Source organism: Somniosus microcephalus, chromosome 9, assembly GCF_052327205.1.
Source record: "Somniosus microcephalus isolate GS21.2 chromosome 9, FLI_Smic_1.0, whole genome shotgun sequence".
Taxonomy (NCBI): domain Eukaryota; kingdom Metazoa; phylum Chordata; class Chondrichthyes; order Squaliformes; family Somniosidae; genus Somniosus; species Somniosus microcephalus.
In genome coordinates this window covers 88,280,638-88,305,330 of record NC_140995.1, presented here as the reverse complement: position 1 = coordinate 88,305,330, position 24,693 = coordinate 88,280,638, and the positions used below count along the sequence as shown (strand labels likewise).

The window sequence follows — 24,693 nt, the reverse complement described above, 5'->3', positions numbered from 1 at the left end:
CGGATAAAGAGCGTGCGGAAGAGGGAGCCGGGCGGTTTCTCGTCGGTCAGAGCAAGCATGTGTGAGAGCAAGTCTGACGGCGTGGAGTCACCGAGGCCCGGGAGGTCGAGGAGGTGGCAGTTGTGCAAAAATTGGGAGGCTGTGAATTTTTTAAGGAGCGCGGCCTTGAGATGTGCGTACTTGCCTTCCTCCGAAGGGCTTTGTAGTGTTGTCCAGACTTTCGTGATTGTGGAGCTGCCCAGGGAGGCGAGGAGGTAGTCGTACATCGTTGCGTCGGCGGTGATGCCGTGGAGTCGGAATTGCGATTCGGCTTGAAGGAACCAGGCGGTGGCTAGGTTCTCCCAGAACTCCAGCAGCTTCACAGAAACTGCGTTTGTGTCAGCCATGGTTACGCTTAGGAGTCGTCCTGAGCGTCGGGGTCACCAATGTAGGAGTCTACGTACTCCTAGCAAAAAATACTGAACTCGGAGAGGTTCAACAGAAAAGGTTTAATTGTTGAGACTGCATGTTGAACACAAAATGGCGTCAGAGACTACACCAAGTCCGACTGCCTTTTATCAGTCCACAGCTTCGACTGCTCCTCCCCCGCTCTGGGCTTAACTATGTTGCAGATCGAGTTTCTTAAAGGTGTGATCCTTCTTAAAGGCATGACGCCTGATTTATAGTTTACGGACCGAAAAGCGGATTGTGTCCTTTCTGTGATCGGTACGCCACCAAAGTATTTTAAATGATAAATCAGTGGGAAAAATATATTTTTTAACTTTCTTCAACTGTTAGCCTGGTAAAAGCAGGTCTTGGCCTGTTTTTCTCGGCGCAGCGGGACTGAAGCAACTAAGAAAAAACCGGAAATTTCAGCCGTACGCGCTGCCTATCCGGCGCAGGCGTTTAACCTATCAAGCCCTCCCTTCACAGAACGGAAGTTCCGGTTTCCAGCGCATGCGCAGTGCATGCCTAAAACCGGCACTTTAGTTGGCCCTATGGGTGAGTGCGTCATGTGGGAGGGTGTTGGTTTAGTGAGCTTGGCATTGTACCGCTGCAGAGCAGAGCCACGTCACGGTGCTCTGATCTGTTTTTAGTTTCTTTGTGTTTACATTCTGCAGTGTTTTAAAAGGTACATGTTTAATCGTTGCGGTAAGTGAGATCGATACGCTGTCAAAAAGTACCGGACACATGTTCCTTATTGCTGATGTTTCCTTTAAAGGTTTCGGCACTTGTAATTAACTTATTTTGATAGAAGTGTTTTACTTATTACAAATTTTGGTGACGGTAGCAGGCCTCTCGCGGTACTTCAATTAACAATACAGAGCTAAAAGTCTCCGTCTTTGATTTGGAGCAGGCGAAAGATGTGGCAGTGGGTGCTGTTTGCAAGAAGCCCAGGCAATACGTTCTTTTATTTGCTTCTGCCTTGTTTGTCCTGTTCAAAAGGTTTGGAAGGGGCTGTTTTAGTGTCTCCTTATTGGTGGATAAATTCTAAATTGAATACGAAGATCTGTTGGTGTCGCTAGGTGCAGGTCAACAGGAGCAAGGATTTCAGTTTAGTATTTCACCTGTGGGCCATAATAAACTGCATTTGATTTATTCACAAAATATTTTTATGGATACTTGCGCACAAATTTGTGGAAGTGTGAAGTCAGTTTAAGGTCCAGGAAGTTAAAGGATTTGAATGGCAAGCTATGTTTAAATAATCAGATGTCCAAGCTGCCACTTCAGAGGTTTGCTAACCATTCAAATCCTTAAACTTGCTTGGTTAAAGAGATAGACTATTGGTCCCGTTGTTCACCAAGGTCCAAGGTGCTCCATTGACTTCACACTTAATCAATTCGCATTTTGTGGCGCAAAAGGACGCGACTGCTGCCAACGAACCGGTTCGGTACGGGAGCGAGTTCGTTAAAAACAAATTTAAATGCCAGGAGAGAGCGGGCTGGGAGGAGAAATGCCGGGAGAAGCTTCTGGTTCCAGATTAATGCGCAGCTTGCGGTGGTTGGCAGGAGTCACTCCGGATTAGAATATCATTTTTTGCCTATGGAACATGATACACACCATATGAATAAGACGTTCTCCTGCCCAGGGTTCAAATTGTGTTTAAATTCATGGAATTTAGTAACAAAATATTTTTGGAGTAGATCGTACATTTGGGTTGCATAATGTGCAGAAGGAGATGGGTGCAAGATGACATAATCTCCCTAATGGACTGGTACATCTCACTTAAATACTGAATTTAGCTCCCTGATTCAATCTTTTAAATGTTGGAACATGTTAGCTATTCATTCTTGTAATAATAAAACGATTTGCAGTTGCTATATAAAAGCAATATGAGTGCAAGGTTCAAACAGTAAGATTTTTTATTAATAGATTCAAAATATTTCCATACCACACCTTTAATTTATTTTGAAATGAATTAAAAAAAAATCCTAGAATCATACAGTAAAGAAGTGGGCCAGTTGGCCCATCATGTCTGTGTCGGCTCTTTGAAAGAGTTATCCAATTATTCCCATTCCTATATCCTTCCCCATAGCCCTGCAAATTTCTCCTTTTAAGTATATATCCAATTCCTTTTTGAATCTGCTACCACCACCCTTTCAGGCAGTGCATTCCAGATCGTAACCGGGACGTACGTTAGATGCAAGTACGTAGTGTCTGAGTCATGGGAATCATCAGGTGACTCATCGGGTGATTGTTTTTTAAATTTGTTTGAGATGTGGGCGTTGCTGGCAAGGCCAGCATTTATTGCCCTTGAGAAGGTGGTGGAGAGCCGCCGCTGAAGTCCGTGTGGTGAAGGTACTCCCATGTGCTGTTCGGTAGGGAATTCCAGGATTTTGACCCAGCGATGATGAAGGATCGGCAATATACTTCCAAGTCAGGATGGTGTGTGACTTGGAGGGGAACTTGGAGGTGGTGGTTTTCCCATGCGCCTGCTGCCCTTGTCCTTCTAGGTGGAAGAGGTTGCGGGTTTGGGAGGTGTTGCAGAAGAAGCCTTGGCGAGTTGCTGCAGTGCATCTTGTAGATGGTACACACTGCAGCCACGGTATGCTGGTGGTGGAGGGAGTGAATGTTTAAGGTGGTGGTTGGGGTACCAATCAAGCGGGCTGCTTTGTCCTGGATGGTGTCGAGCTTCTTGAGTAGTGTTAGAGCTGCGCTAATCCAGGCAAGTGGAGAGTATTCCATCACGCTCCTTACTTGTGCCTTGTAGATGGTAGAAAGGCTTTGGGGAGTCAGGAGGCGAGACACTTGCCGCAGAATACCTAGCCTCTCTGCTCTTGTTGCCACAGTATTTATGTGGCTGGTCCAGTTAAGTTTCTGGTTACTGGTGACCCCCAGGATGTTGATAGTGGGGGATTCGGCGATGGTAATGCCGTTGAATGTCAAGGGGAGGTGGTTAGACTCTCGCTTGTTGGAGATAGTCATTGCCTGGCACTTCTGTGGCATGAGAGTTGTGAATGGCACTGAACATTGTGCAGTCATCAGCAAACGTCCCCATTTCTGACCTCATGTTGGAGGAAAGGTCATTGATGAAGCAGCTGAAGGTGGTTGGGCCTGGGACACTGGTCCTGTCAAATCTATGAATAGAGATTCCCTGCTACGATTGGCTCTCCATGGTCCACGTGATCCCAGGGGACGCTTTGAACTAACTGCACCCCTGGGATACGTAAGCATTGCGCGCTGGCAGTTGGAGCAGGCCCAGGATCGGAATCCCACGCGGGCTCACAGCACAACGGCCGGCGCGCTAGGTAAGTGCAGGTCAGGGACTTGCACCCGCGGGAAGCCTCCGACCCGAATTTCTGGCCCAAAATATTTGTTTAAAGTCTTTGCCATTTCCTTGTTCCACAATAACATTTCTCCTGTCTCGGCCTGTAAGGGACCAACGCTTACATTTGCTGCTCACTTCCTTTTTACATACTTATAGAAGCTTTTGCAATCTTTTTTTATATTTCTTGCTAGTTTACTCATTCTATTTTCTCCCTTTTTAACAATTTTTTTTTGGTCATCCTTTGCTGGTTTCTAAAGCTCTCCCAATCCTCAGGCTTACTACTATTTTTCGTAACATTATAAGACTCTTTTATTCTAATACGATCCTTAACTACTTAGTTTGCTATGGATGGATCACTTTTCCCGTGGAGCTTTTGTTTCTCGATGGAATGTATATTTGTTGAGAATTTTGGAGTATTTCTTTAAATATTTGCCACTGCTTATCTACTGTCATTACTTTTTAATCTAATTTCCCAATCTACCTTAGCCAACTCGTCCCTCATACCTATGTAATTGGCTTTATTTAAGTTTAAGATTCTAGTTTCGGATTCTAGAATTTCACATTGAGTTTGAGAGTGAAATACTATCATGATCACACTTCCCTAGAGGATCCTTTACTATGAGATTACTAATTAACCCTGTCTCATTACACAATACAGGATCTAAAATAGCCTGTTCCCTGGTTGGTTCCATGACGTATTGTTCTAGGAAACTGTTTCAAATGCATTCCACAAAGTTTTCCTCCAGACTACCTTTGCTAGTTTGATTTGCCCAATCTATGTATGAAGATTAAAGTCCCCCACGATTATAGCATTACCTTTGTTACAAGCTCCTATTATTTCTTGATTAATACTCTGTCCAATGGTATAGCTACTGTTAGGGGGCCTATAAACTACTCCCACCAGTGTTTTCTGCCCCTTATTGTTTCTTATCTCCACCCATACTGATTCTACTTCCTGATCTTCTGAGCTAAGATCCTTTCTCACTACTGTCCTTATGCCCTCCTTTTCCATTCTGCCTGTCTTTTCGAAAGGTCAGGGTCCCAGGAATATTTAGTTGCCAACCTTGGTCACCTTGCAACCACGTCTCTCTAATGGCTATTAGATCAAACCCATTTATCTCTCTTTGTACTACTAATTTGTCAATCTTGTTACGAGTGCATTCAGATAAAGAGCCTTTAATTTTAACTTTTTACCATTATTCCCTGCATTCAATTTATTTGCTGTCCCTTCCTGTCGCACTCTGCTTATTACTCTGCATAACTTGGTAATAATCAGGTAGTCTATGACTCACTAAGGCTAGTTAGATGTTGTGTAAGGATATCATGTGATTAATCTGTAAGGCTCATTAGTGTAGATATAGGCTGGTTGTAAAGCAACGCTCCCCTCTTTAAACATTACAATAGTTGTATGAGATTTATTTATGCCTGTCTGGTATTTACGATATAACTGAAAAGACAGTTTGATTTAAAAAAATAATTTTATATGCTAGAGAACTATTACTCAGATATAGATTTATTAGCGATAGATCTGACTGACTTTCCAACTGTTTTCAGTGACCATTATACCCCCTCTCGTACTCCAACAATCCTCTTTGTCACAGCATAACCTCTGCTTCACCAAATCGCAAAATACATATGGATGAGTAAGGCCATTGGCCCATTTTCATTCATTCATCATCCCTCGGTGGATTTGGTTGAAGGAAAATCTACATGATTATTTCAAGTGAAGATGTAATGATTCTTAACAATTTACAAATTAGTATTCTGTAAATTTGTTTTGCTTTTCTATATTACATCTTAACGCGACCTTAAAATTTTTGTAACTAATATCGTTATCTTCCATTTATCCACATTCGAGGGAAATTTGAAGACAGATTTGGTGGGAGACTAATAGGGAAGCAGATAAGACCAGCATCCTTATCTCCCCTCAACATCCGAAGTTAAAATCTTAAATTACTTCAGTACTTGCATTTGTATGAAGCATAGTGAATGTTATGCAGGGAAATCCAACAATGTCCCACAAACAGTAATGAGGTGATGACTAGTTAATTTTTTTTGGTGATATTTGTGCACAAATCTTTGAAGGTGGTCGGACATGTTAACAAAGCAGTTAATAAACCATATGGGATCCTGGGCTTTATAAATGGAGGAATAGAGTACTAAAGCTAGGAAGTTATGCTAAGCCTATAGAAAATGCTAGTTTGCCCAGCTGGAGTATTGTGTCCAATCCTGGGCATCAAATTTTAGGAAGGACGTGAAGGCTTTGGAGAGGGTACAGAAGCAATTTCCTAGAATGGTTCCAGGGATGAGGGATTATAGTTACGTGGATAGACTAGAGACGCTCGGAGCAGAGAAGGCTAGAGGAGATTTGATAGAGGTGTTTAAAATCATGAAAGGTTTAGATAGAGTAAATAAAGAGAAACTGTTTCCAGTGGCTGAAGGGTCGATACTGAGAGGGCACAAAGTTAAGGTGATTGGCAAAAGAACAGAGGCGACATGAAAAACTTTTTTACACGAGTGGTCAGAATGCACTGCCTGATAGGTTGGTGGATACAGATTCAATAGTAGCCTTCAAAAAGGAATGGCTAAATACTTGAAGGAGAAAAAATTGCAGGGTTATGGGGAAAGAACGGGAGAGTGGGACTAACTGGATCGCTCTTCAAAGAGCGGGCGCAGACTTGATGGGCCGAATAGCTGCCTTCTGTGCTGTAGTATTCTATGATTAGTTGAGAGAGGAATACTGGCCAGGATGTCAGGAGAACTTTCTGTTCCTTGAATACTGCCATGGGCTCTTTAATGTAAACCAGAACCGCAGAACAGGCAGATGAGACTGCAGTTTCAAATTTTACCAGAGTGATACTTTCAACCTCTGTATTGCACTGAGTGTCAGCTTCGATTCAGAGTGCAAACTCTAGTATGTGTGCTTGAACCAATAACTTCCTAACCTAGAGGCGAGTGTTAGCAAATGAGTCAGATGGAAAGATTGCAGGTGTGCATGGCTAAAAAGTAGTTACATTTTCTAACTTTAATTTAACCTCTCACAAATGGGGGAATAAAGGTTTTGCATGTGGCATTAGTAAGTAGCAACAGTTTGCATTGAGATACTCGAGTATATTTTCCTCATGGTATAAACAGTTATGACAAAGTTGCAGTGCACAAACTGGTAAGAAAAGCTATTTATTTTTATAAATTACTTTAAAACAATTTTTGCCTAAACATCATTATGAACAACACAGTTTATTAACCACTTATTAATGTTGGGAATATACTTGTTGAACTTATTTTTTACATTGGAGAGCTGATGCTTTTCTCAACATAGAAACAATTCGAAGTAGGAAATATTCTCATCTAATCAGTCCTTTCATTAATTTGAGTACAGCTGAAGCTGCTCCAAATGTGTCAAGTTACAGAAAATTATTTTACTAAACTATTGTGACATCTGCGACCACTCCTTGTAGCCCACTTGTGCTGGCCACAAGCTCAGTGGGTCTGTGTGGGAACAGATCAAATAGTGCCAGTGATAATATTTCAGTATTACTAGTTACACCCTACTGAGTGTGTATATTTGGGCTGACTGAAGCGGTTACTACCCTGACCTTTTTTCTTCAATGCCAGGAAGTTCTTGTGTGCTTAAGTTGATGAGGTGTCCCTGCTTTTGGAGATACCTGCAGAAGCCACTGTTCAATGGCTGGTACTGAGATTTTGGTCACGTGGACCAATACCTATACTTGCAAGCCACTGCTGGATGCTCCCTCCTTAGGAGGCACATCTACTATAGAAAGGAGACTGATACACTCCCAAATTCCTACTTGTCATGCCAGTTATCCTTCGATCAATTCGAGCTGCAGCCTGCTGTGATGGGCACTACAGTAACGTGCTCCATATCTGACAACCAATCATTCATCCACCTATCTTTCCCATTACCCGAGGAATGAAGGCAAGGAGCTTCTCCAGATACATAAATCAGCTGTAAAAGCATGCTAATATGCACAAGCTGACCTTGGATGAGGAGGCAGCACTGCTGTCATGTCTTCATGGCACTGTGTGATATAGCATCATAATACAGTACCTCTGAGCACCAGAAATCACGGCAGAAGTTGAACTGCGGTTGTGGGCCAACAATGGTACATAGTCGGAGTTATAATTTTTGATTTTATATTGTGAACATGCCAGTTAATGAAAAACTTTGAAAAATCATAATTTTATATATTGGTGTAATATGTTGGTTTACTGGGTCATGTTTATGAATGTTTATATTGGAATAGTAGTTTTACGTGCAGCCGAGTTAAGATGGCTATGGTGAGGGTGGAGATTTTTTTTTGGAGTATCATTGGATTAGGATTTAACATAAAAATTCTCAGCATCTTTCCCAGGCTCCAGTTTCTGGACTCCTCAGCATTTTCTTTGTGTTCCTTTTAAGATAGTTAGGAAATCACTTTTCCTGTTGATTTACTATGATGGTTATCATAGTAGAAAGCAATGCAGAAAACTGCCCAGGAATGTCCACAAAAAGGACAAATTGAATCTGGCCAACTACCGTCCCATCAGTCTACTCTCAATCATAAGCAAAGTGATGAAAGGTGCCATCGACAATGCTATCAAGTGGCACTTACTCAACAATAACTTGTTCACCAATGCTCAGTTTGGGTTCAGCCAGGAATACTTGGCTCCAGACCTCATTACAGCCTTGGCCCAAACATGGACAAATGAGCTGAATTCCAGAGGTGAGTTGACAGTGACTGCCCTTGACATCAAGGCAGCTTTTGACCAAGTGTGGCATCAAGGAGCCCAAGTAAATTGAAGTCAGTGAGAATCGGGGAAAACTCATCCACTGGCTGGAGTCATACCGAGCACAAATGAAGATGGTTGTGGTTGTTGGAGGCCAATCATCACAGCCCCAGGACATCGCTGTAGAAGTTCCTCAAGGCAGTGTCCTAGGCCCAACCATCTTCAGCTGCTTCATCAATGACCTTCCCTCCATCATAAGGTCAGAAGTGGGGCTGTTCGCTGATGATTGCACAGTGTTCAGTTCCATTCGCAACTCTTCAGAAATTGAAGCAGTCCATGCCTGCATGCAGCAAGACCTGGAAGACATTCAGGCTTGGGCTGATAAGTGGCAAGTAACATTTGCGCCACACAAGTGCCAGGCAATGACTATCCCCAACAAGAGAGAGTCTAACCACCGCCCCATGCAGAATTTTCATGGACAGCAAACCAGGAAGTAAAATGTACAGATTATAATTTACTTTTTATAAATTTTAGAGAGAAAAATAAAGATTGTGGCATACACATTGGATTAAGGTAGATGAAATATCATAAATTTATAAAAATTGTAATTCTCATAGAAAAATTTGACATTCCACAAATGTAGAATTAGTTGTTTAGCACCAGAACAGTTGCTCAGCAGGCATATGCTGTTTAAAAACCCAGTTACACCTCTTTTAATAAGGCTTAACTTTTTAGGTTTTTTAACAGGAATATTCCAATGTAATATGGGAAGTTTTTGTCAGGAAAGACATTTCAGTGTGATTTTGAATTGATTGCTGGCTCGGAGTTCCACAGCGCAACCTGTGGCAAAGCGTAGAACCATGGGCAGCAATTTTTGGACTTCTGCGTTTATCAGCGCATGTACTGACTCCAGAAGTTACTGTCAATTTCAGAGAGTAATGACTGCAAACACTGACCGTTTCACCATCATTACCACCAATGTTTTTCCTCCGAGGGACTCTGGCTTTGAAAGGCGGTTGCATCTTTGAGTCACCCTACCAATTTGTCCTATATATTCCTTTTATACACATGTGTTCCCTACACACACATCATACACTTTACTTACCCATAGAGTTCACCATTCAGTTCATAGTGAATATAATGGAAATTCATAAAGTAAGAAAGGACCACATTTGGCATTAATAATGCTTCCAGTTGCGTGGGAATGTAAGTTGTGAGGAGGAGGCTTCAAGGGGATATAGACAGGCTAAGTGAGTGGGCAAGAATGTGGCAAATGGAATATAATGTGGAAAAATAGAAAAGCAGAGTATTTTTTAAATGAGAGAGATTGGGAAAGGCTGGTGTTCAGAGGGACCTGGGTGTCCTTGTATAAGAATCACTGAAAGTTAACGTGCAAGTACAGCAAGCAATTAGGAAAGCAAATAGTATATTGGCCTTTATTACAAGAGGATTTCAATATAAGAGTAAAGGTGTCTTATTGCAATTATATAGGGCCCTGGTAAGACCACACCTGGAGTATTGTGTACAGTTTTGGTTACCTAAGGAAGGATATACTTGCCATAGAAGGGAGTGCAACGAAGGTTCACCTGACTGGTTCCTGGGATGGGAGGATTGTCCTATATTCCCTAGAGTTCAGAAGAATGAGAGGTGATCTCGTTGAAACATACAAAATTCTTACAGGGCTTGACCAGGTAGATGCAGGGAGGATGTTTCCCCTGGCTGGGGAATCTGGAACCAGGGGTCACAGTCTCAGAATAAGGGGTCGGCCATTTAGGACTGAGATTGGCCATTTAAAAAAAAAAAAAATTGACCCTTAGTGTTAGGGGGGATTAAATACGTGGGGTTATGGGGTTAGGGCTTGGGTGGGATGGCTGTCGGTGTAGGGACCGGGTGCTAGGGTTTGGATGATCAGCCATGATCTCGTTGAATGGCGGAGCAGGCTCGAAGGGCCGAATGGCCTACTCCTGCTCCTAGTTTCTATGTTTCTATGAGAAGAAATTTCTTCACTCGGAGGGTTGTGAATCTTTGGAATTCTCTACCCCAGAGGGTTGTGGAAGCTGTCGTTGAGTATATTCAAGACAGAGATCGATAGATTTTTGTATATTAAGGGAATCAAGGGATATGGGGATAGTGCAGGAAAGTGGAGATGAGGTAGAAGGTCAGCCATGATTTTATTGAATGGTGGAGCAGGCCCGAAGGGCCAAATGGCCTACGCCTGCTCCGAATTCTTATGTTCTTTAACAGTTCTTAGTTATAGTACACATTCCAGTGGTTAAAATCTAAGAAAATCAAATATTTAACATTCAGTAACTGAACTACTTTTTCTGATTATCGGCACCCTTGGCTTATGGATACGAGTCTGTATTTGATGAAGTGATATAAAAGCCCACTAGTATTTTCATACTATTCTACCAGTAGATCAGTCAACAGTAATGCATTTTGGAAGGAAAAATGACGAGAGGCAGTATAAACTAAACGGTACAATTTTTAAAGGGGGTGCAGGCAATGTTCCCTTTAAGCTGCGCGGCCGCCAAGCGCTCTGCAGCTCCCATGCAGCTGGCTCACTGGATTTTAAATCGGAAAAACCTGCCTACGCAGTATTTTGAATGGGCCTTAAAGGGGCTGCACGCCCAGAAGAAAATTAAAGGGAACATTGGATGCAGGAACAAAGAGACCGAGAAGTTTACATACACAAATCTTTGAAGGTGGCAGGACACATTGATAAAGCTATTTTTATTTTAAAAATGCAGACGGGGTCATGACTTTTTATATATCGAGACATAGGGTACAAAATCAAGAAAGTTATACTAAACCTTTATAAATCACTAGTTAGAGCTCAGCTAGAGTATTGTCAAATTCTGGGCACCACACTTTAGAAAGGATGTCAAGGCCTTGGAGAAGGTGCAGAGGAGATTTACTAGAATGGTACCAGGGATGAGAGATTTCAGTTATGTGGAGAGACTGAAGAAGCTGGGATTGTTCTCCTTTAGAGCGGAGAAGGTTAAGGGGAGATTTAATAAAGGTGTTCAAAATTATATGGAGTTTTGATAGAGTAAGTAAGAGAAACTGTTTCCACTGGCATGAGGGTCGGTAACCAGAGGACTCAGATTTAAACTAAGTGGCAAAAAAGCCATGGGAAATTAGGAGACATTTTTTTACACCGTGAATTATAATCTGAAATGCACGTGGTGGAAGCAGATTCAATAGAAACTTTCAAAAGGGAATTGGAAATATACTTAAAATGGAAAAATTTGCAGGGAAGTGGGACTAACTGTTGGCTCTTTCAGAGATCTGGCACAGGCACGATGGGCTGAATGGCCTGTGATTCTATGATTCTAACTATCAGATGGCAGTAAGTTCATCTTGTTGGACTTGCATCTTTATTGCAGAAATCCTAACTGCTGTGGAACACTACTCATCGGCAGCAAACCGGCAAAGAGAACTGCTGGTATTTGTAAACTAAAGGTACAATGAGACAAAAATGTGAGTGCATTTTTGGGTCATATTTCTGGAGACTTTCCCTTGCCTTTATAGCCTTCAATCGATATTATGAAACCCTTGGGGGAACATTCCAACATAGTGAAACAAACCCATTTGACATTAAAAAGTATGTATTTAATAGCTATATTCTTATCATATAAATTGCTATCATGGAATCTGTTATTAAACATTGCTTTTCAAACAGGTGAATGAAAAATGGCTTGTGCTCCACACAACTTTTCCTGGATTGAACCAAACAAACTTGCTGGAATGGCCATGCCACGATTACCTGCTCACTATCAGTATTTGTACAATAATGGCATTCAACATCTAGTCACGCTTTGTGAGAGAAAGCCACCATACCATGATACTTGTCCAGGCGTGAAGATTCACCACATAAAGATCAGTGACTTTTGCCCGCCCTCTACTGAACAAATCAAGAGATTTCTTGCTATAGTTGAAGAAGCCAATGCAAAGGGTGAAGTAGGTATAGGCATTGATTGCCTTTCTATATTGAATAATCGTGAGGTTTCTTTTCTCATTGAATGTTGTTTTAAAAGTTATCTAAGTATAATACATTTCTAATTAAAAACTATCATAATTAAATTAGCTCTGCCCTATATTTAAAAAGTATTGATTTTAAGCTTCCCTGGTTCCATTAGCTCCTTTACAGTGCTGCATCACAGCCAACATCAAGACCAAAATTTGTAAGAGTAAAGTTGTAAAATTTTAGCAACCGGGAACAAAGTTGTTCTTTGAATTGGTGCCTTTTTGAAATTACTGACATTCTAAGAACCCAAATACAAACTACAATGGCACTTGGCAAGATCTGAGCACCAATCTCTCCTTCAGTAAACCAGTTCAGAGATTCTTGTTTTCAGCCAGCTACCTTCGTGAAGTGCATGAGGTGTTCTAGTTAGAGGAAAAAAAGAGTGTTGCACAGGTCAATTTCTGTGTCCCCACCCCCTGTATGCTGCTTTGAGATTTCTGGGGCTTTGGACAAAGGGTAAAATAAAGCCTTTGCCAGCAGTAGATGTAGGCCCAGTTTACCAAATGAGGGGATGGGGGAGGTCTCTGACCTCCCAGCTCTGTTTCCTTGGATTTCATCCCAGCCTTGCACCAGAGAGCCTGAGGGGGCCTACCGCAAGTGGAACAGGTATAGAAGGTAATAACAACAGAAAATGCTGGAAAAACTCAGCAGGTCAGGCAACATCCGTGGACAGAAATTTGAGTTGACGTTTCGGGTCGAACCCTTTTTTTGCTCAACATAACCGCACCTTTTGGGAATTTTTTTTTTTTGCTCAACATAACCGCACCTTTTGGTCCCACAGGCTGCTTAGCAACCATTGCTCAACAGCAGCCTGAGGCTGGCAGCCAGGACTGCAATTGTATGTGTCTCGGGCCTGCAACTTCACGCCTCATCCCACTTCCATTTGCCAGCGCAAGGTGCTCCCTGGAATCAGGTAAGATTGGGCTATGTTAATTTGGGTACAGCTTGGCCTGGACAAGTGCAGTGCAATTTGGGTATGCTTCAACTATCTAGAAATCAGTTCCTACTACGGTTGAAGGCACTCATGGAAAAGTTATCATCTCTAACCATCTTGCTTGACTGGAAGCATGGCATGGTCAGAAGAAGCTGAAATGGGAGAGGAATAATGCAAAGTTTAATTTCTGTAACTGCACGAAGCTGCTTTATGGGTTCATGTTTACTTTGGTTGGGGGGAAAAGCAAGGAGCCTCTTCATAACTTACTGTACATGTTACTTTGTTCAGCTCAGCTAATTATATGTACCATCGGTCTTCTCCCTTGTGTAAGATTTTCCAATACCATTGCAGCTAATGCGTCAAGTTCTTATAACCCTAATCTCAAACTCATGACCATGGGTTTATAAATTTGGTGTATTTTTTTTTCTTGATTTTACTTTTTCACTGTTGTCATCAGCCATCAACTTCCCACTAAATCTGGAAGATGGGATAGTATAGTTGACATGTTCTCTACATCTACTATCAATATCAGATTTGGATCAATTTGCAAATTAGAGATTTTGGTGGGACTATTCTTTTGCATACACCACCCTCCAAGGTAAAGAATCCATTGTCAGGAAATAATTGCCTGATGAAAAATTGGTGAAATTTTCCCATTGCAGGCAATTGAGTTCAAATTGGGTACCAAAACTATATTCCATTCACTCATATTTGTTGAATAAACTTACACCCATTCTGTTGATTCAAACAGAACCTTTTAAATACAGTACCCTGAGGGATCGGCTAGTACACAGTATTTTTAACTCTGGGACTTGGATTTAAATTTAGCCTTGACTAATGGAAAGAACATATCTCTACCAGCTGTATTGGTCTCCCTCAAATAACTTGACATTTCTATCCCGTCTATAATGGTTGTGACTCTAAGAATTCACGAGGCCATAGAAAGGCTACTGCAATCATGGAGTTGCAACTTTTTCCCTTTTTTTTGTTGCTTTCCTTCATCCTATCGTCTGAGTTAAGATGGTCAGAGATGAAGACTTCTGTATGACTGCCTTCAAATGGAGACATGCTGTACAGGCTGCAGTATCTTCAATAATACTATTGAATGTGCTTCTACTGCCCTTTCAGGCAGTGCATTCCAGATCATCATAACTTGCTGTGTAAATTTTTTTTCTCCTCATCTCGCCTCTGGTTCTTTTGCCAATCAACTTAAATTTGTGTCCTCTGGTTACCGACCCTTCTGCCCCTGGAAACAGTTTCTCCTTATTTACTCTATTATTCAATAGTAACTTTCAAAAGGGAATTGGATATATACACCTCTATTAAATCTCCAATTAGCCTTTTCTGCTCTAAGGAGAACAACCCCAGCTTCTCCAGTCTTGCCACATAACTAAAGTCCCTCATCCCTGGTACCATTCTGGTAAATCTCTTCTGCACCCTTTCTAAGGCCTTGACATCCTTCCTAAATTGTGGTTCCCAGAATTGAACACACTACTCTGGCTAGGGCCTAACCAGTGTTTTATAAAGGTTTAGCATAACTTCCTTACTTTTGTACTCTATTCCTCTATTAATAAAGCTAAGGATCCTGAATGCCTTTTTAACAGCCTTCTCAACTTATCCTGTCACCTTCAACGATTTGTGTACATACACCCCCAGGTCCCTCTGTTTATGCACCCCCTTTTTAAAATTGTACCATTTAGTTTATATTGCCGCCTCTCATTCTTCCTACCAAAATGTATCACTTCACACTTCTATGTGTTAAATTTCAATTGTAATGTGTGCGCCCATTTTACCAGTTTGTCAATATCCTCCTGAAGTCTTTTACTATCATCCTCATTGTTTACTGTATTTGAGTTGCAATAGAACATAAGAATTAGGAGCAGGAGTAGGCCATACAGCCCCTCGAGCCTGCTGCATCATTCAGTAAGATTATGGTTGATCTTTGACCTCAATTCCACTATCCCACCTGATCCCGATATCCCTTGATTTCCCGAGAGTCCAAAAATCTATCTATCACAGCCTTGAATATACTCAATGATTCAGCATCCACAGCCCTTTTTAGGTAGAGAGTTCCCCAAAGATTCACAACCCTCTGGGTGAAGAAATTCCTCCTCATTTCAGTCTTAAATGGCCTACCCCTTATCTTGAGTCTGTGCCCCCTAGTTCTAGACTCTCCTGTCAGGGGAAACAACCTCTCAGCATCTACCTTGTCAATCTCCCTCAGAATCTTATGTTTCAATGAGACCACCTTGCATTCTTCTAAACTCCAGAAGGTATAGGTCCAAACTACTCAATCTCCCCTCATAGGACAGCTCTCTCATCCCAGGAATCAATCTAGTGAATCTTCATTGCACCGCCTCTAAGGCAAGTATATCCTTCCTCAGATAAGGAGATCAAAACTGCTCACAGTACTCCAGGTGTGGTCTCACCCAAGACCCCGTACAATTGTAACAAGACTTCCTTACTCTTGTACTCCAACCCCCTTGCAATAAAAGCCAACATGCCATTTGCCTTCCTAATTGCTTGCTGTATCTACATGCTAACTCCCTGTACAAGGACATCTAAATCTCTCTGTACACCAACATTTAATAGTATCTCCCCATTTAAAACATTGTTTTTCTATTCTTCCTGCCAAAGTCAATAACCTCACATTTCCCCATATTATAGTCCATCTGCCACCTTATTGCCCACTCACTTAACCTGTCTATAATCCCTTTGCAAGCTCTTTGTGTCCTCCTTATAGCTTACGTTTCCAACAAGCTTTGTACCGTCAGCAAACTTGGATACATTACACTCGGTCCCTTCATCTAAGTCATTAATATAGATTGTAAATAGCTGAGGCCCAAGCACTAATCCTTGTGGCACCCCACTAGTTATAGTCTGCCAACTGGAAAATGACCTGTTTCTCTGTACTCTCCCGCCTGTTAATCAATCTCTATCCATGCTAATATATTACCCCCAACCAATGTTCCCATGCGGCTGCGCAGCAGTCTGGAGGTCTTGCACATGCTGCTCATTTGCTTTTCAATGGAAATAACCATGCATGTGTGAAAAACTAAATGAGCCGTGCAGCCAGTTAAAGGGCCCATGCACCAAAAAAATAATTACAGGGAACATTGCCCCCAACAACAGGAGCCCTTATCTTGCATAACAAACTTGCATGTGGCACCTTATCGAATGCCTTTTGGAAATCCAAATATACTACATCCACTGGTTCTCCTTTATCTACCATGCTAGTTACATCCTCAAAAAAAACTCGATTCGATTCGCCGGGACACTGGTCCCACCCCAGTTTAAGTGGAGCCCGTCCCAATGGAACAGCTCCCTCTTTCCCCAGTACCGGTGCCAGTGCCCCATGAATTGACACCCCAGCCTCCCACACCAGTCTTTGAGCCATGCATTTAACACTCTGATCTGCTTGTCCCTATGCCAATTTGCATGTGGCTCAGATTATTACTTCCTGAGGTTCTGTATTTTAATTTGGATCCTAGCTCCTCAAACACTCTTAGGTAGAACAAGGAATGAGGTTCTGCTATGTCGTTGGTTCCTATGTGGACCACAACAACTGGATCCTTCCCCTCCCACTCCAAACAGTTTACCCGCTGCGAGGAGATATCCTTAATCCTGGTGCTGGCAAGGCAGTCTTCGGAACTCCCAATTGCGGCTGCAGAGAACAGTATCTATCCCCTTGACTACACTATCCCCTACCACTACAACATTCCTTTTCACTCCCTCCTTTCCCCCCCCCCCCGGCCCAACTTGAATAGCCTTCTGTACCACGGTGCTGTGGTCAGCTTGTTCATTCACCCTGCAGACTTTGCCCTCATCCACACAGGCAGCAAGAACCTCGTAACTGTTGAATAAGGGCAAAGGCCAAGGCTCTTCCAGCACTGCACCTGGGGTCCCCTTACCTGCCTGTGTTGCAGTCACACCCTCCTGTCCCTGACCACTAACTAGACCTGTACAACTACCTAACCTACCTCCTGTAAGATTTGCGAAATTTTCATTAAATAATCACGTAGGAAAATAGGGTTAATAAAACAGCTTTATTGACCAAAAGAAGCTTATACAGAGAAACCTTTGATAAAAGGGCACACAAAATGGCCGCCAGACCTCGTGACCAGCTTCTGGGACCATTTGAATTTCTGTTACTGCAAGCCAGACAGGCTTGTGGATTGAGGACATTAAAAGCCCGCGGAAACCAGTTTCGGGAAGCCGAAACTCATGGAACTGAGCATACATATTGATTAGATTATAAGTACAGGACAGATTTGGGTGGCAGGATGAGACCCATCAAGAAATGGGCGGACAATTGAACGAAAGCTTTAGCCCATTACACTGTACAAAGAGAAGCCGTTTAACAGCCATCCAGGGCAATCTCCAGACCAATCAATATACAAACCAAGTTACGGTAACAAAGCAAAGACATTATCGGCCCAGGAAGGCCAGTTAAGCTATCACCGACTCCCGTTATGAAGACAAAACACCCCTGCAGAGAGTTCTGCCCGCCAAGATGATTACAAAGACAGGACTATGATTTGGCGGGAGTTAAGCATGTTCCAAAAAGGTATAACTGTGGATTGAGTAAAGTCCATCAGTGAGTTCTCCATCGGTACGCTTTGGGACAGACTCCATCGGAACCAAGCAGCACTTCGGTTCGGACCGTGTTCGGTGTTCGGCCAGGCAAGGCCCGGCCACGACGAGAGGACGACGAGAAGATTTTGGCTTGGAAGCCAGCTCGGCCAGGCAAGGCCCGGCCACGACGGGAAGACGACGAGGGAGGCCCGGGTACTTTTGTCGGGAGATCATTGACGACCCAGGCCGGAGAAGAAGACTCTCAGGGCCCAGGTACTCCAATCAGAAGGACAATTATGACTGTATAAAGAGTCATCGGGAGATCATCGACGACCCAGGGCCCGGTACTCCAGTTCGTCAACATCAAATCGGCGAGCGCTCATCGCAGGAGAACCAAGAGGAAAACAAGCTGCGCCAGAAGCTTCCAAACCCACGTGACGACGGAAAGCTGTGTCGAAAGGCTGCAAAGCCTTTTTCGCAATTCGTAAAGTGGTGAGCATGATCCCGAGTCCCTCAAATCGAAACTTAGTTAGGTCTAGGGGAGGGGGTTAAGGGTAATTGTAATGTGTTACCCCTTTTACGATGTGCCGTGTGTTCCCCATTTCTATAGAGTTAAGTTTATAGATGTGTGCATGCTTGTAATTGCTTTAATCTGTGCATATGACATGTATTTTATGCTGCAAACTGTTCAATAAAGGCATCCATTTCGTGCTATTCGACCTGGTCTATTGAGTTTTTCAGCACTACAGCTCCCTGCACCTAAGTCCAAGGTCTAGGACCGTAGGGGCGAGTGGGTCGAACCACTCACGGGTAATTATTGCAAGAAGCCTGGCAGGAGACCAGAGCAAGCAAGAGAAACCCCCTACACTCCTGGATCAAAAGTGTCCAGGTATATCTCTCTCACATCCCCCTCCTGAAGCTTCTCGAGATGCAGAAACTTACTGCAAACGTGGTTGTCCAGGATCGTGATTCACTCCACAAACTCCCACATGCTGCAGTTGTGGCACACCACCTGCACTGCCATCCCTATATAACCTTATTTTATTTAATTAATTAAACTAGTTTACAGTTCAGTTTTTAACTCATTACTAGATATAGTTTAACTTACAGGTAGATTAAATTAAATATTTACCTGTAACACAAATCACTACAAATATTGGAGGCAAAAAGCTCCACCTCCTTCCCCCTCTGCTCCAAATTCCCACTCTCTTAAATGCCCAACTTTAACATTCTGTTTAAGACCACTCTGTGCAGATCATTCTCACTTGAGTGTCATCTGCACGCTTTGAAATTATGCCCAAGTCCAGATCATTAATCTACATCTAAAAGAGCAGTGGTTCTAATACCGACCCCTAGGGAACACTTCTCTCCAGTCTGAACAACAACCGTTCACCACTACTCTCTGCTTTCTGTCCCTTAGCCAATTTTGTATCCACGCTGCCATTGTCCATTTAATCCCAATGGCTTTAATTTATATTAATTGGTGTGACAGAAGTTAAGATCCACGCTGCTGCAAATTAGGAAATTATGATAATGGCTGAGAATTTGCTGGAAAAATAATAAGTTCATGGTGCATGTAGGTATTAGTGTGGTTAAAAACCCAGCAATTTGTGGTGAGTACGAGAGACGCAGTGAGTCCTGAATCAGCACAAATTGCTGGAAGATTTTTAAAAATTTGTTCCTGGGATGTGGGCGTTGCTGGCAATGCCAGCATTTATTGCCCATCCCTAATTGCCCTTGAGAAGGTGGTGGTGAGCCACCGCTGCAGTTTGTGTGGTGAAGGTACTCTCGCAGTGCGGTTAGGGAGAGTATTCTAGGATTCTGACCCAGCGATGATGAAGGAATGGCGATATATTTACGTCAGGATGGTTTGTAACTTGATGGGGAACTTGGAGGTTGTGGCGTTGCCATGCGCCTGCTGCCCTTGCCCTTCTAGGTGGTAGAGGTTGTGGGTTTGGGAGGTGCTGCTGAAGAAGCCTTGGTGAGTTGCTGCAGTGCATCTTGTAGCTGGTACACACTGCAGCCATGGTGTGCCGGTGGTGGATGGGGTGCCAATCAAGCGGGCTGCTTTGTCCTGGATGGTGTCGAGCTTCTTGAGTGTTGTTGGAGCTGCACTCGTCCAGGCAAGTGGAGAGTATTCCATCACACTCCTGACCTGTGTCTTGTAGATGGTGGAAAGGCTTTAGGAGTCAGGAGGTGAGACAATCGCCACAGAATACCCAGCCTCTGACCTGCTAATGTGGCCACAGTATTTACGTGGCTGGTCAAGTTAAGTTTCTGGTCAGTGGTGACCCCCCCCCCCAGATATTGATGGTGGGGGATTCGCCGATAGTAATGTCAAGGGGTGGTGGTTAGACACTCCTTGTTGGAGGTAGTCGTTGCCTGCCACTTGTGTGGTGCGAATGTTACTTGCCACTTATCAGTCCAAGCCTGAACGTCATCCAGGTCTTGCTACATGCGCGCATGGACTGCTTCATTATCTGAGGAGTTGCGAATGGAATGGAACACTGTGCAAACATCAGCGAATATCCCCACTTCTGACCTTATGATGGAGGGAAGGTCATTGATGAAGCAGCTGAAGATGCTTGGGTCTAGGACACAGCCCTGAGGAACTCCTGCAGCGATGTCCTGGAGTTGAGGTGATTGGCTTCCAACAACCACAACCATCTTCCTTTGTGCTAGGTATGACTCCTGCCAGTGGAGAGTTTTCCTCCTGATTCCCATTGACTTCAATTTTACTGGGGTTCCTTGATGCCACACTCGGTCAAATGCTGCCTTGATGTCAAGGACAGTCACTCTCACCTTGCCTCTGGAATTCAGCTCTTTTGTCCATGTTTGGACCAAGGCTGTAATGAGGTCTGGAGCCACGTGGTCTTGGCGGAACCCAAACTGGGCATCGATGGGCAGGTTATTGGTGAGTAAGTGCCGCTTGATAGCACTGTCGACGACCCCTTGTCGTCTTCATGACAGCCACGATGCTGATGGCTCACAGTGTCATGGATGCCCAGTTTTGAGCTGCTAGATCTGTTCTGAATCTGTCCCATTTAGCACGGTGGTAGTGCCACACAACACAATGGAGGGTGACCTCTGTGTAAAGGTGGGTCTTTGTCTCCACAAGGACTGTGCGGTTGTCACTGTTACCAATGCTGTCATGGACAGATTCATCTGCAACAGGTAGATTGGTGAGACGAGGTCAAGTAGGTTTTTCCCTCATGTTGGTTCTCTCACCCCTTATCGCAACCCAGTCTGGCAGCTATGTCCTTCAGGACTCGGTCAGTAGTGGTGCTACCGAGCCACTCTCGGATGTGCCGTTGTCGTGTCCGAAGCTGGTACTGAGGTCGATGCCGGGTGGTCTGTTCGTTTTTATTCTTATTGTTTTTCGTGATGGTTTATTACAACTGAGTGGCTTGCTAGGCCATTTCAGAGGGCAGTTAAGAGTCAACCACATTGCTGTGGGCCTGGAGTCACATATCGGCCAGACCAGATAAGGACGGCAGATTTCCTTCCCTAAAGGACATTAGTGAACCAGATGGGTTTTTATGACAATCTGATAGTTTCATGGTCACCATTAATGATATTCGCTTTTTATTCCAGTTTTATTTAGTTAACTGAATTTAAATTCCCCAGCTGACATGGTGGGATTTGAACTCACACATCTCTGGATCATTAGTCCAGGCCTCTGGATTACTAGTCCAATAACATAACCACTATATACTACCGTTCCCAATTTGTGCCATGAATATGAATTAAACTCGCTGCAGAAAGTTAGGGCTGCAATTTCCCGGCATGAGGACCCTGTGAATAGGGTGATTTATGGTCCTGACGTGCCACTCAACCATGAACACTTGAAAACCATGATTAAAAGGTGTGGAGTCTCACTCCTGCAGGTAGTAAATTGTTCCTAGAGGCGTGTTAAATTTAAAACTTTACAGCTCTGCATGATTTACACTCATTCTATCATACTCCTATTTGCCAGACTCTCGCTCGCATTCTGCCACTCTCGCTTGTATTCCATCACATACATCCAGATAACAGCGGAATCTGGGTGGAATTAAATGAAATAGTGCAAATGATCTCAATTTTATACGTAGGTGAGTTGCACTCGGAAACACTTCTTTTGCTGGAGTTTCCGCAATCTTCTATGCCATTTCAAAAGTCCCTTTGCCACAAGCAGCCCCCGCCTGTAAAAGTGGCCATGGCCTCAGGTCAGAATGGCGAGTTTCTGCCAATTGCACACGTTCAGGAGCAGTCACATTGCGCCCAGAAACTCCGGTGCACAGGCACCCATGTTCACATTAATCCATCGTTATTACTATAAATTCAGTTAAAAGAAAGGTGCTGTATAAATACAAGTCTATCACGACCACTAGATGTCCCAAAGCGCTTTACAGCCAATGAAGTACTTTTTGAAGCGTAGTCACTGTTGTAAACGCAGCAGCCAATTTGCACACAGCAAGCTCCCAGAAACAGCAATGTGATAATGACCAGATAATCTGTTTTTGTTATGTTGATTGAGAGATAAATATTGGCCAGGACACCAGGGAAAACTCCCCTGCTCTTTTTATTTATTAAAAAAAAAAAAAAAAAAAAATCCCATGGCATTATTTCGATGTACACCTGAAAGCAGACAGGGCCTCGTCTTAACGGTTTAACGTCTCTTCCAAAAAATGGCACCTCCGACAGTGCAGCACTTCCTTGGTACTGCACTGGAATGTCAGCCTAGATTTTGTGCTCAGAAGTCTCTCGAATGGGACTTGAACCCACAACCTTCTGACTCAGAGGCAAGAGTGCTACCAACTTTTTTTAATTAATATACTTTATTGAACATTTACAACATCGTGATCATTTCATTGTATGATACAAATCAATTCCACCACTTTGTACAGCCATTCCGCCACCACATTTTAACATCAAAACCTGAAGTTTAATTTGTCTCCTGTAACATATTAATTGATTGTACTTTAAAAATTGGTTGCAAAATACTATCCTTAAATTCCTTTCTGAATAAAACATCCACAGAGCCTTATAATCTTTTAGCTTATATTTAAAATACTCTTTTAGATTGATTCTCCTCCCCTTAAAAAAAAAAGAGCATTCCTTCTTTGCACAATCACGAATCTAGCCAAACTGAACATTAAATTAATTGCCGCTCCGCTAGACTCAGGCAGACTCTCCTGCAATCCCCATCTCAAAATTGAGTCACACGGGCTTCCCATTCTCGCTCTTCAGTCCCCACCCAGCAAAAAAGCTTCACACAATTGTCGAACATAGCACTTAATCATTTAACTGAGGACATGACACCAGTAAATGGGACAGAGTCTCATCCCGTGTCCCACACACTGGGCAAGTTGCCACCTCCACTTGTCCAATCTTGCACAAGACCGTTATGGTAAAAATCCGGTTCAATCCATTCTGGACATTTAAAATTCGCCCACACTCCCTTCCAAATCCTGTTGAAGTCCAGCTGTGGGTATATACTCTGCCAAAACTCTTGACCAGCAGGTGTCTTGAATCTCTAAATACCTCATAGAAATCTCGAGTATTAGTTGTCAAATTGGACCAACTCTTCCCCCTTTCTCCAGTACAAAGCTTGGGAAAAGCAGGACGCATTTTACTTCCTTTGGAGATTTCCGCATTTATTTCTTCCATCCAATCCTGTGGCATTGCCCTCACAATCTTCTCATACATGATTCCTATTGCTTTTTCCTCTACCTCCTGATCCTCCTCCCACACCATATCCCTCACTATCGCTTCCAGCAACCAACCTGGAATTACCTCGTATAATGCATCTTTCACAGATATAATCCCAGCTTTTATAAAAGCTTGATTAAATAAAACCTCTCCTTCGATGTTGACCCACCTGTTCAAAAATAAGGGCTGTTCTAAAAATTCCTCAGCCCCCTTGGACATAAACTGCAGACTTTTTAAAAATTGGGCCCAAGTCTCTACAACCCCCTTATAAAACCTAGGGAGAAGTTTAATTGATTTCAAAAACATATTATTGTATTCCATATACAATATCCCCTGCCCCCCTATCCTACTTCGTTTTAAAAAATGCTCAAAACAACTCTTCCAAAAACTTGTATTTGACTTCTGAAGAAATCTCTTCACCCATTTGATTCTAAAGGATTTTTTCTTCAAATCAATATCTGGGAAATTGAGTCCTCCCTGATTTCTCTGTCCAATGATGGTATTGTAAGCCACCCTTCCCTTCCCATAAAAACCTCACACAAGCCCCTCGGATGGACTTTTCCGCCCACTCAGGAATATCCTCCACCGTCAATAAGTACCCATGATGTGGAGATGCCAGTGTTGGATTGGGGTGGACAAATGTGAGAAGTCACACAACACCAGGTTATAGTCCAACAGCTTTATTTGAAATCACAAGCTTTCGGAGCGCTGCCCCTTCGTCACCTGACGATAAAGCTGTTGGACTATAACCTGGTGTTGTGACTTCTCACGTCAATAAGTACCATAGCTTAGATAGCAGACACCACTGTCTCTCTTCCTTGCACTTTCAACCACCTTCTTTCCCATCTTCCCAAAATCTTTTTAATTTTCATAACCTTCGGTTCCTAATTTAATCGATCCTCCTCTTCCCTGTCTTTCTTGTACCCCATATGCACCCCCAGAACTTCCAAAACCTCCACCACCTTAAAGGGACATTCCCTCAACCAT

General features: G+C 43.0%; 1 protein-coding gene across 5 annotated transcripts in view; it reads left to right on the top strand.

Annotated features, from left to right (window-relative positions):
- Positions 1-935: 935 nt before the first annotated feature.
- The window catches only part of dusp23b (dual specificity phosphatase 23b), a 51,568-nt gene continuing 27,810 nt past the window's right edge, over positions 936-24,693 (top strand). Inside the window, exons 1-2 of one of the 5 annotated variants that reach the window (XM_085996825.1) lie at positions 936-981; positions 12,162-12,439. In XM_085996825.1, coding sequence (XP_085852951.1) covers positions 12,173-12,439 — 267 coding nt within the window. In that variant the 5' untranslated portion in view covers positions 936-981; positions 12,162-12,172. The other 4 variants (XM_085996824.1, XM_085996823.1, XM_085996826.1 and 1 more) reach the window with 4 other exon arrangements.